This window comes from Rousettus aegyptiacus, unplaced genomic scaffold (genome assembly GCF_014176215.1).
Source record: "Rousettus aegyptiacus isolate mRouAeg1 unplaced genomic scaffold, mRouAeg1.p scaffold_m13_p_1, whole genome shotgun sequence".
Taxonomy (NCBI): Eukaryota; Metazoa; Chordata; class Mammalia; order Chiroptera; family Pteropodidae; genus Rousettus; species Rousettus aegyptiacus.
Window position 1 is genome coordinate 78,091,621 of NW_023416284.1, and position 13,049 is coordinate 78,104,669.

General features: G+C 34.1%; 1 protein-coding gene and 1 pseudogene across 1 annotated transcript in view; both read left to right on the forward strand.

The window, feature by feature from the left end:
* OFCC1 (orofacial cleft 1 candidate 1) overlaps positions 1–13,049 on the forward strand; it is a 274,965-nt gene that overhangs the window by 132,129 nt on the left and 129,787 nt on the right. The window contains exon 13 of the mRNA XM_016138235.2: positions 11,766–11,848. Within this exon, the coding sequence (XP_015993721.2) occupies positions 11,766–11,848 (83 nt within the window). The remainder of the gene's footprint in view (positions 1–11,765; positions 11,849–13,049) is intronic.
* Positions 1,680–1,804, forward strand: LOC118607446 (annotated as a pseudogene).

Sequence of the window (13,049 nt, forward strand, 5' to 3'; positions counted from 1 at the left end):
TTAAGTAGTAGTTCCATAAAATAACATGGATTTTCAAAATAATTAACCCACATTTGAATTACTAACACATAAATAGAGGTGCTAGTTAGCCTATGACAAATGCATGGATGCATTTCCACTTTTGAATTACAAAATTAAACAATATTACAACCTCTAATTTCAGCTGTGGCAGAGTACCTGGGATAATACTAGCTTTTCTGCTATAATCAACCATTAAACTGGAATGTATGAATCAATTCTTTTGGAACCTTGATCATCATGAAGTGCAAGAATTCCCTGTTCCTCAAGAGAATAGAAACTTTTGAAATAAACTCTGGTTTTCTACCTGGGCACAATATTCTGACTGTAGAGCAGTGAAGTGGAATCTAAGAAGAGAAAGTTCCACTAAACTGAGAAGACAGAATTTGGCATTCAGTGCAATGGAAGCATCTAGGGTCTGCGAAGCAGAACAGAGAGCAGGGAAATATGCAGAGGGGAATCTGAAGTCAGCATTAAGTACTCTCCCATAAGTTGTTGGTTCACTGAGACTACCTAAGGCTTTGCTAAGTGAACCTGAGAGTAGAGTTGGAACAGAAAATGAGTTCGAGCTAGGAAAGGCATGTTAATACCTCGTTATTAATTTGACAGCAAATTGAGATGTGAAAAATATGTATATGAATAATAAAGACCATGTTCTGGAGTGGCTTGCTCTAAGTCTATCCTAAAAACCTAAAACCACGCTTCAGAAAGATCAGCTGAGGAATTAGAATTTTGAAGTTAAATTCTGATAAGCAGCTTGGAGACTGTCCACCTCCCCCCCCCTCCCCAGATATACTGTAACTAAATGTAAATTTAAGCTACATATTTTAATGGAATTAGCCAGTAATTGAATTGTTTACTAAAAAAAATATCAACACCTTTCTAAGGAAGATAAAAAGTTCAGTCTTTTACAGTGTCCGTTATATGATCTACAATTACTAGACATTAAAAAAAAAAACAGAAAAATATAAACATTAGACAGAAAAAAGTGAATAAGAATAACCCCAAGATGATTCAGATGTTAAATTTAGCAGGAAAAGCCATTAAAATATCCATTGTAAATATGTTCATGGATTTAAAGAAATTACTGTAAAATATCTAAAGGAAATTATGGCATTAATGAACGGTTAGGTTATCTCATCAGAGACCCAGAAATTATTTTTTAAAAGTAACCAAATAGAAATCACAAAACTATAAATCTAAGAATTAAAACACATTTACAAATCTGGAATACAGAAAAGAAAATGTTGGGAAGAAAGTGGAAACTCAGAGACCCATGGGGCAATATCACATAATTTACATACACGTAGTAGAAGTCTTAAAAGGAAAAGAGAGTCATACAAGGGAAGAAAATGTGTATTAAAAGAGTAATGACTAGAAATTTCCCAAATTTGGTGGAATACATTGGTATATAAGCTGAATACCCTTAGTGAACTCCAAAGGAATAAATACATGGGAATCCACACTTAAGAATATCATAGTCTAACTGCTGAGCACCCAAGTTAAATTAAAAATTTTCAAAGTAGATAGAAAAAAACACATATGCAGGGCAGTAATGAAATGTTAAATGGCTGATGTTATCAGAAACAGTGGCGACCAGAAGTTAATGAAATGCCGTATTTAATGTGATTACAAAATGTCAATCTAGAATTCTGTATCTAGTCTATGGCCATGCCACCCTGAATGTGTCCGATCTCATCAGATCTCGGAAGCTAAGCAGATCCAGAGTTGGGCCTGGTTAGTACTTGGATGGGAGACCACTTGGGAATACTAGTTGTTGTAGGTGTCAAAAAAACCCCAAAAAACAAGAACAACAAACAAACAAACAGAAAAACCCTTAGCAGTAGAATTATTTATCTAGTAAAAATATCTTTCAAAAATTGAGGTTGCTATAAAGACATTTTCAGATATGAGAAAGCTGGAACAATTTTTCTCCAACAGAGTAGTGCTACAGAAACAATAACAAAAAACTAGAAAAAATTCTTTAGGCTGGAGGAAAATAATACAAGATGATTCACAGAGGAGAATGAAGGAGTACCAGAAATGGAAAATATATAGGTAAATATTAAAGATGAATTTGTCTAATAATTTTCTTAAAATATAATGTGTTTAAATAAAATAAGATGCAATGCAAGGTGGGGTTATAAAGCATGTACTGATAAAGACATATAACAGTAGCTGAAAGGATGAGTGAGCGGGAACTGGAATTATACTATTGTAAGGTTATCACATTTGTGAAGTGAGAAGTGTGAAGTGGGTAATGTGAACTGTCAGGGGTAAAGTGTGCAATTCTATAACATTGACTATAAATATATGTGAATAATTTTAGGATTTATGCTATTAGCCCTAGAGCAAACAGTAAAACAACCTCAAAGATGTAGAAATAATAGAAAAGAATAGAGAAAAAGATAAGAAGAATAGAGGAATAAGATGAACAATTGAAAACACATGTCAGTTACCCAAAATAAGACAGGAGGAGTTCAACTGCACAAAAAGAACAAAGCAAAAATGGATAACAAGGTGGTAACAAACTCAGCCATATAAATAATTACCTGAAATATTCAAAACTAAATATTTAAATTAAAAGGCAGGGATTGTCAATCTAGATAAAAAAGCAGTACTCAATAGTATGCTAGCTATAAGACAAGCACTCTAAATTTAAAGACAAAAATAAGGTGAAAGTGAAAAAACAGAAAAATATATATCATGTAAACATTACACATAAGAAAGCTTGTTTGGCTACATTCATATTAGAAATCTGATAGGTTTTGAGACAAAGCTTTAAGGGACAATTCATTAGGAAGATATAACACCTAAATACACATCTAATTGCAAAGATTAAAAATTCATGAAACACACTGAAACCATCAAAATTCTAGTAGAAGATATAGATGATAAGCTCCTTCATATCGGACTTGGTGATGAGTTCTTGGATTTGACATTGTAAACAAAGGCAACAAAAACAAAATAAACAAGCGGGACTACATCAAACTAAAAAGCTTCTGTGGAGCAAAGGAAATCATCAACAAAAAGAAAAAGCAACTTGCCAAATGGGAGAAAATATTTGCAAATCACATATCTGTTAAGGGGTTAAAATCTAAAATGTATAAAGAACTCATACAACTCAACAGCAGAGGAAAAATTGAATTTAAAAATGGGCAGAGGATCTGAACAGGCATTTTTTTCAAAGAAAGCGTACAGATGACCAACAGGTACATTACAAGATAGTCAACATCACTAATCATCAGGAAAATGTGAATTAAAACCACAAAGAAGTATCACCTCAAACCTATTAGAATGGCTATCATCAAAAAGACATTGATTGCTCTTGTCTTTTACTATAAACATATTTACAGGGTTTGAATGATGAGGTGAGTACCCCTGTGAATGAGGTTTGTGGCGAATCATCAGTCCGTTGTTATTCTTATTAACGCCCCTGCTTTCAATCTTAAATAATTGGTTCATATTTCTAGTCAGGGCTAATAAAAACAAATGTCTTCAACATCTTTTAAAGGCTTTACTCTATCTGCAGTTTCTTTCAGGTTAGCCTCCAAAATTGAAAAGGAGGATAGGGCTTGGTTACATTTGTCTTTATTTCTGCGTGTTATGCTTCTATCCCTTCTCCTTCATCTTGTGAATTCTGGTTATTGATCCCTTTAGAATTTGATCAGGAGCAGCGCAGGTGTAGAAGGCAGAGTTGTCATAATTGTAGGAGTTAGGTTTTTAAAAGATGATGCTTTCTTTCACGCTTTTATACTTTCTTTAGACATTCACTTTTCATATCCTTCTCTTTGTCAGAGGTCCCTCACTCTGTGCTTGTTTTTTTCTGCTACTTTATTAGAATCATGCCCCTGACAGTACACTTGTAAATTTGTTCTCGATGCATATGACAATAAATGCTGAAAAAATAAAAGAAAGTAGTCAATTCTATGGAGAAGCACAGTAGAACACACACATTAAGAGGGGAAATGAAAAGAGAAATGAATATTATCCCAAGCAAATCATTAACTAAGAAAAGGAAAGAAGTTGAAAAGTAAAATAAATAAAAAATAAAATAAAACATATCATTTTTATAAAAATATGATAATTCCCCATTAAAAACCAGTTCACAACACGTTTAAAAGAAAATCCCAGCTACATAGTACTTAAAGAAAACATACAGAAGACAGTGATAAAGAAAAGTTGAACACTTATGGGTAAACTGATACCAGAAAATTAAAACAGAAAATAAAGCTGTTATTGGAGGCAATGTCGGCATCAGGTAAGCTGGCATTTAATGTTTAAAAGGATCTAAACAGTAAAAGAAGGACATTTTGTAGTGATAAAATGTATAATTTATGAGAAAGACACAATATGATGCAATCTATATGCAGCAAATAACAGAGCAGCTGGATATGAAACTTAAGTTTTTTTTTTTGTATGAGAGGGAATATAGATAAAGTGCAATTATAGAGGCCACCTTCTATGATCATAATCTAATAGTACTATAAATTAATTATTCAAAAGTGATTTATTCGTGGCAAAGATTTGGGAAAATAGATTTTCTTATATATTGCTTGCGGAAATGCGTAGGTTTTACTTTGTTAGTTTTATTTTTAGTTTTTTGGAAATCAGTCAGACATCTGTTAACATTTAACATATGTAGACTTTTTAACCCAGCAATCTCACCTTGAATATCTCTTCACAGGAATAAAAGCACCAGTATGAATGAGTACAGATACAAAGATTTCATTGTATCATTGTTTTTGATAGGAAAATTAAAATGAAGAAGACAAGTGAATGTTCATAAGTAGAGAATGGTTACATAAATTATGCTACAACTAGTGTAATATTTTTTACAGCCATGAAAAATAATAGAGACAGAAGAAGCCATGCTCAGACCTGTAGGAAGAGTGTGGATGCAGGATGGGCAGGCCCCATATCTAACTGCCACAAGTAGATATGGGGCCTGCCCATCCTGCACCCACACTCTTCCTACAGGTCCCCCCTGTGAAGTGAGAGATTTCAGCCCCATACCAGCCCTCTCCCCCCCAGCCTAAACCACCAGTGCCTAGAAGAAAAGTTCCCACATCTGGCTGTGAAAATCAGAGTGCATTCTATCTGGGTGAAACAAGAAGCTGCCTGAGTCCCAGGCATTCCTCTTGAAGGGCCCAAGCACAGATTTACTAGTGATGTACTCATTGTTTCTAAGCTCTAGCACTGGGGCAGCAACTCAAAAAGCACTAGGGACATAGGAGAGGAACTGAACTGTCTGGCTTCAGGGCAAGGGCGGAAGGGGCAGCTTTCTCCCAGACGGAAGAGCTGGAAGACATCATTGTTTCTTTGTTGAACCCTCCCCCTACCCAACCTGCAGGAACAGGCAGGCACCTACTCTGAGTATCCATCTTCCTGGCTAACACTCTTTGCCCTGCCATGATGATTCCCTGAGACCTTGCTATATCCAACTGGCAAATTCGTCCAAGGCACTGCCAAGGGCTTTTCCATTCAAATGACATGTCTTGGTCATTTGCAAACTTTTCTAAAATCTCTCAAAGGTTCACAAACCCTAAGCAAGCAGTGTCTGGCCTCAGCATGACCCATCCTTTTTGCTGAATGACCTCAAGTTTAGTACCATTGGCATCCAGCCTTGGTTCACAGCTTAGCCTTCCCCAGGTGCCACTAAGCCCAGCATGAGAGCAAGCCATCTGCAGATCACTTTGTAACTTATACTACGTGGCCTAGGAAACATAAAAATTGAGATAGAAAACAAAAAAAAGAAGTCATAAATGAACACAATAACTGAAATGAATACATTAGAGGGACTCAACAGTAGATTAGATAAAGCAGAGGATTTCATCACCAATTTGGAAGACAAGGTAGTTAAAAACACTCAATCAGAACAACAAAAAGAAAAAAATATCTAAAAAATAATGGTAGTTTAAGGGGCCTCTAGGACAACATCAAGTGTGCCAACATTCACATCATAGGGGCACCAGAAGGTGAAGAGAAAGAGAGGAATTGAAAACCTATTTGAAGAAATAATGACAAAAAACTTCCCTAACCTGGTGAAAGAAGCCCAGGAAGTGCAGAGTCCCGAACAAGATAAACCCAAAGAAGCCCACACCAAGACACATCATAATTAAAATACCAAAACAAGATAAACCCAAAGAAGCCCACACCAAGACACATCATAATTAAAATACCAAAGGTTAAAGATGAAGAAAGAATCTTAAAAGTAGCTAGAGAAAGGCAATTAGTTACTTATAAAGGAGCTTCCATAAGATGGTCTGCTGTATTTTCAACTTTGCAGGCCACAAGAAATTGGCACAAAATATTCAATGATGAACAGCAAGGACCTACAACCCAAATTATTCTACCCAGCAAGGCTGTTATTTTGAATTAAACAGATAAAGAGCTTCCATGACAAAAACTAAAGGAGTTCATAACCACCAAACTAATATTACAAGAGATGTTAAAGGGACTTCTTTAAGAAGAACATAAAAAGAAAAAAAAAAAGAGTAATAAAAAGGCAAGAACTACATATGTATGATTACTTTAATTGTAAATGAATTAAATGCTCCAATCAAGACATAAGGTGGCTGAATGGATAAGAAAACAAGACCCATACGTATGCTGTTTACAAGAGACTCTTCACATCAAAAGACACCCATAGACTGAGAATAAAGGGCTAAAAATATATATATTTTGTACAAATGGAAATTTGAAAAAAGCTGGGGTAGCAATACTTAGATCAAGCAAAATGGACTTAAAACAAAGGCTACAACAAAGAGACAACAAAAGACCCAGAAATTTAACTTCCGTGTATTTATCTGAAAAAACCCAAAACACTAATTTGAAAAGTCATATGCATCCCTATGTTCAGTTTTATTTACAGAAGCCAAAATATGGAAGCAACCTAAGTGTCCATTGATAGACAAATGGATAAAAAAGAGGTGGTACATATAACAATGGAATATTACTCAGCCATAAAAAAGAATAAAATCTCGGCATCTGCAACAACATGGATGGACCTAGAAGGTATTGTGCTGATTGAAGTAAGTCAAACAGAGAAAGAAAAAAAAAACATTAGATTTCACTTATATATGGAAACAACAAAATAAATGAACAAACAAAACAGAAACAAACTTATAGATAGAGAAAATATTTTGATGGTTGCCAGATAGGAAGGAAGTTAGGGGGATGGGTGAAAAAGGTAAAGGAATTAAGAAGTACAAATTGGTAGCTCCAACATAGTTATGAGGATGTAACCTATAGCACAGGAGATATAGTCAATAATATTGTAACAACTCTGGATGATGTCAGATGAATTCTAGCTTTCTTGTGGTGATCACTTCATAAGTTATATAAATATCTAATAACTATGTTGTACACCTGAAACAAATATAATATTGCATGTCAACAGTAATTGAAAATTTAAAAATTATTTAAAAAATAATTCACATCAACTGTTAAAAAAATAGTAAATTAAATCTATGATTAACTGAAGGGAATTCCATGATATATTTTGGGGTGTGAAAGGGTGTAAGCAGTCATATACAGTATAAAATGTTCTTTTTGTGCAACAGTGAAAATTAATCTGTATTCTTGTGTTCATAAGTGTGTGCATGTTTATATCTGGTTAAATGAGCATAGAGTAAATAATGAGTTATTTGGGGAAGGCTGAAGGAATGGTGGTAGGGGTTATGGATGGACTATGTGAAGGAGGATCAAGGGAAACAATCCATTTTAAGTAAAAGGTAGTTAGATGAATATTTTATGACTCATAGAGAAGGTGACCATGATTTTTTATTACATAATAAAAGCATGATTCTATTTGTTGAGTCCTCATTTATCTATCTGTCTATCTACCTAATCTATCTTGTAACCTATATTTATCTATCTGTCTATCTACCTAATCTATCTTATAACCTATATCTATCTCTCAGTCTATCTGTGTGTATGTCTATCTACCTATCTGCCTGTACACGTGGAGTTGGGAAAGTGATTAAAGCTTAAGCCAAGGTTGTGGCAAGAGAACTTCTTAATGAGGTATAAGAGAATGTGGCAAATGATTAACTGTAAATGACAATAGAGAAGGAAAATGAATGGAAGACAGAAAAGTTTTGAGTCTTTATGTTTTGGAAAACAGTAAAGTAATGCCAAGAAATAGGGAATTCAGAGAAGGAGCCCTTTGAAAAAAAATGAAGGATTCTTCTGTTTTATATGTCTGAGCCTGGGTTTTAGGAGGACTCAAAGGTGTCATGGTTGCTTAACTGAATGGGAGTGGGAACATGTGAAAGAAAATCATGCAAGAAACACATGAGTTTTTTTGTTTACTTATAGTTTGTTTATGCACATTTATATAGAGTGGAAAGATTTTGTAAGCTTATAAGCAAAAGGAGAAACAGTAAAGAAAACATTGATATACATGATTATCTAATATTGAAAACTATATCTTACACACACACTCACAGATACACACCTCACAAAGAAATTAAAAGTCACACTACAAGCAAAAAAATATTTTGAAACATTGTGTCGATCAAAAAGTTGATATCTTAGGTATAAAGATAAAAATTCTAAAGAATATGTGAAATATTCCAACTGAAAAAAATGGGGATGGGAATTTACAACATAAAAAGCATAAACGCTCAGAAAATAAAAATATTCAAGTTTATTAGAATTATAGTATTGAAAATTTAAATCACAATGAAATATTGTTATTTTATTTGTCAAGCAGGCAAAACTGAAAAATATGGTATATTTTGGTAGGCATATGGATAATAAGATATTTTCATGCATTGTTGGCTGGACTTTGAATTTTGATAGTTCTTTTTGTCAATCCTGAGTTTTTAATTTCATATTCCTTAGATATTCATTTTGTGAAAATAAGCACAGATAAACATCAATATTTTTGTAAAATTTGTTCAACGTGATGTAAATATCCAATCAAGGGGCATTGGTTAAATAAAGCCATATGAGGCACTGATTAAAAATAATACTTTGACGAATAAGGTAAGAAATATAAGTGTAAAAAGGGATGTAAACTGTATATATGGTATGATTGCAATTTGATAAACAAATGTGTTATGTACACATTCATAAAATACAAAATACTTATTACATAGTATATGTAACTATATCGAATGTATATTAATAATCATCTAATGTATATATACTTACTATATACATTTTTATGTATAGGAGGATAAATTTTAGAGCAAAGAAAGGTTCTCATTTTACATGAGAATAAAGAAAAAATAAAGACTTTTAGGAGACTATTTCTTTGATAGGGCCTTTATTATTTGAACAGACACAACATTACAATATTTTACCATAATATAAATTCCATTAAATCAGGAATCGTTCATAGTAGACAGACTTTCTAAGATAGTTTCCCAAAAATGTCTAAGCTCTAAACCTGTACTCATAAAGACGGAGATTATACAGGTGAACCTAATATAATCACATGAGCCTTTAAAGGAAAAAACTATCTCAGGCTGGCAGCAGAACAGGAGACAGAAGGAAAAGTTGGAGAGCTTCAGAGCATGAGAAGGGTACATCCTGCTCTTGTTGGCTTGAAGGTAAAGGGGACCACATGAAAAGCATGAGAAGGAAATGAATTTTGCCAAGAACTAGCATGCCTAGAAAAGGATTCCAAGACCTGGATGGGAACTGTAGCCCTGGCTAATACATTGATTTTGATCTTATAAAACTTTAAGAAGAGGAACCAGTTGAGCCATCTATGCCTAGATTTCTGACCTGCAAAAACTATGAGCTAATAAATAACAAATGGATATTAAGTCACTAAGTTTGTGGAAATTTGTTCCAGCAGCAATAGAAATTAATATATTGTTCAATGTTTAAAAATGTGTGTTAGTATAAAATGGGGTATGGTTCTCAAGTAAGATATAATAGAGTGGTTAAATGTATAGGCTTTGAGGTCAACTAGAACTTGGGTCTAACTTTCAGATTTTTCACTGATTAACTGTCTGATTTGGAGGAAGTTTTTTGGTCTATCAAAGTCCCAACTTCCAAATCTGTCAAATGGGGTAATGATAGCTCTTTTAACGGTTTATTTGTTGTATGTGTTTGTGTGTGTTTGTGTATACAGCATAATATGTCTAACGTTCTTAGAAAATGCTAATAATAAATTTTATTATTATTTCATTTTTGTTATTTCTAGCTAGCAACTGTGAACTGAGAGTTTAAATTATAAGGCTTTAAAAAGAATATTTAAAATCTAAATTTAAATGGTTTTTTTCCCACTTTTTTCCATTCTCCTCCCTTTCTGATCTTAATTTTGACCATATCAACCTCACTATCAATGAATTCTGTTATAGACTCAAAGTAAAGAATCTCTTCCAATTGTTTATATGACCTTCATTTCAATAGACTGAACTGTCAGGGTTCTCACAGAAGGAGCATGTGACCCATTTGACTCTCCCTGAAAAAGGATATTTTTTGGTTTCTGACTTTAGTTTGGTATGGTGCCCTAGGAGTTGAGTCAGAAAATACAATAAAATCATTGCTGCTCAAAATGCATGATCCACACAGACTTAGGCTGGGGAGAAGAGACTGGCTGGGTCATCTTAAGGGAGAAAAAGTTTTCCAAAGTTTGCAGACATGGGCACCATCTCCTAAAAATTTTACACTATGGCAATCTTATTAAAAATCGTCCACAGGGCAATTCGAAAGGTCAGGGGATGGCAGCATTCAAACCCTGGAGGGAGAGAAAAGGACACCCAGCAAGGCTTTGGCTGCTTGTGGTATATAATGCATGCATATATTTTTTAAAAAGATGCTGAGTCAACCTCCTTGTCAAAGATGTGGCTCAACTGAGGTACTCCAAACTCTAGCAGATTCTGGGGCAGAATGTTTGTCACAAGACCCTGGGGATAAACCTTGGCATATGGGTTGAAGTGAGAGGTCAAGTCAATGACTTGAGAGTCATAGAGTTGCAATAATACATATGATAGAGTTGAAATAATTATGTGATATTTCTGTTTGTTTATAATGCAAGAAACATTTGTTGAACTCTATTTCAGGCATTGCGCTAGACACTACAGGAGAAACAAAAATGAGAACGTTTTTGATCTAGAGCAGTTGTTCTCAATTGGGGGTGTTTTGCCAATGTTTAGAGACACTTTTTGGTCATCACAACTTGGGGAAGGGTCGGTAAGTGGAAGGTACTACTGGCATCTAATGGGTAGGTCCATGGGTGCTGTTAAACATCTTACAAAACAGAGGACTGCTTTTATAACAAAGAATTATCTAATCAAAACTGTCAATAGTGCTGAGGCTCAGAAACTGATATAAAACAAGTCACACAAGACAGGAAAAAGGTGATCTCAGGTGGGAAGCACTGAGTACAGGCAGGGAATAAAACTCTCTAGTCTCACTTAAGGTTTTATACTGAAATATTGGTAAGAGGTACTAAGGAGTTTCTTTGAAATCTTGATCCCAGAATTATAGCTGATAATAGAGAATCCTACCCAGATGAGGGTAGGAAAGCAGATCAGACACAGCTGCTGCTTATAAATTGCTGCCCTGTGGTGCGGCCAATAGTAGAGATCTACTTGAAGCTTATACATTGAATGAATTAAAACTGGGAGTGTAAAACAGTTTAGAGCTTTCTTAGAATTTTTTCTTTTACCCCTACTTGCCAGGCCTTATATAAGCTCTTAAATTTCTGCAATGTAAGCCTATATATCCTCTGAAGTGAAAGTCTGTAATACATTTTTTGCACCTTTTGTTTTTAACCCTAGGAAGCATTTCTAATAAAATTGGTTCTTGCCCTATGGACTGTGATATCGATCTCTTAAAAGAAGACCAAGAATTTCACAATAAGGTAAGATGAAGGCTGTAGAAGTTGGCTTTAAAAGGACCATGAAAACAGCAGTCTTTGATTATTAACTATATGATTTTTTAAAATATATATCCAGGTAGAAAGTAATTTGGTCTTCAAAGCAGGTTTTGAAGTACGGGAACTGCTAAAGCAGCTGACGTTTGTGAAATCAGTAATGCCAATAAATTTTTATTACATCCGAATCAGACTTTTTTAAACTGTTGAAGACTTTAGTTAAATTAATCAGTGTACATGCCTTTTTCCAGCCCTGGCAAGGTGATTAGAAAATGTGCTGATTGTACTACTGTGCTTTATTTGGCATGATCATGGCTGCCATGAAGTCGGTCCAGAAACTATCTTGATAAATTTATATAAATTATGTAGCCTGGGTTTCCAAACGTTGGTTAAATTAAGTTTACTTGTATTATTGGATGTGGTTTTTAGATACCTAACCATTTCAAAAATCTTTATCTATGTAGACCAAGTGACTGAGTACTAAGTATTCAGAAAACTTAGCTTGGATAAAAAGTTGAAGTAAAAGGATTGCCTTCTACCCCTGCCTCTTCTCATACGAATGATCTGAATCATTATCTCAATCCTCTACTATCCTGACTAAATAAATATATAGGTCACAGAGACAGCTTTCATGTCCTTATCTTTAAAGTAATTTTTTTCATCTATAATTGTGGACTACTATCTGATTAAAGAAATGACTGTATTTGTAATGTCCAGATGACCACTATAGCGTTTACAGTTGTGCTTGTTTCCATACTGCAGCCTGTATTTAAAAAGAAAGTTTAGGAATAAAAAATTTAGTGAACTTTGTAACAATGAAAGATAATATTTACTGAATGCTAGAAAATTACTAGGTTCCGAGAAATGTTCTCAGTCCTCTACATCAAATGACTCATCTTATTCTCACAACAAACTAATGGAATACAAAATATTATTATCATCATTTTCCTTATTTTACAGGTGACAAAAATAAGCCATGGGAGATGGAGTAAGTTAGCCGAAATAACTTTGTTAATAAGTGTATAGCTGGACTTTGAACACAAACTGTCTATTTCTAGAATCCATATTTGTATACATCATGAAATTATACTTCAAAAATCTGTCACTGTTTTCTCCTTTCAGCCAGGTATATGTTTTCTACTTCTTGGGTCCTATAACCTTAACTGAAGGGCTAGAATTTGAAAACAAA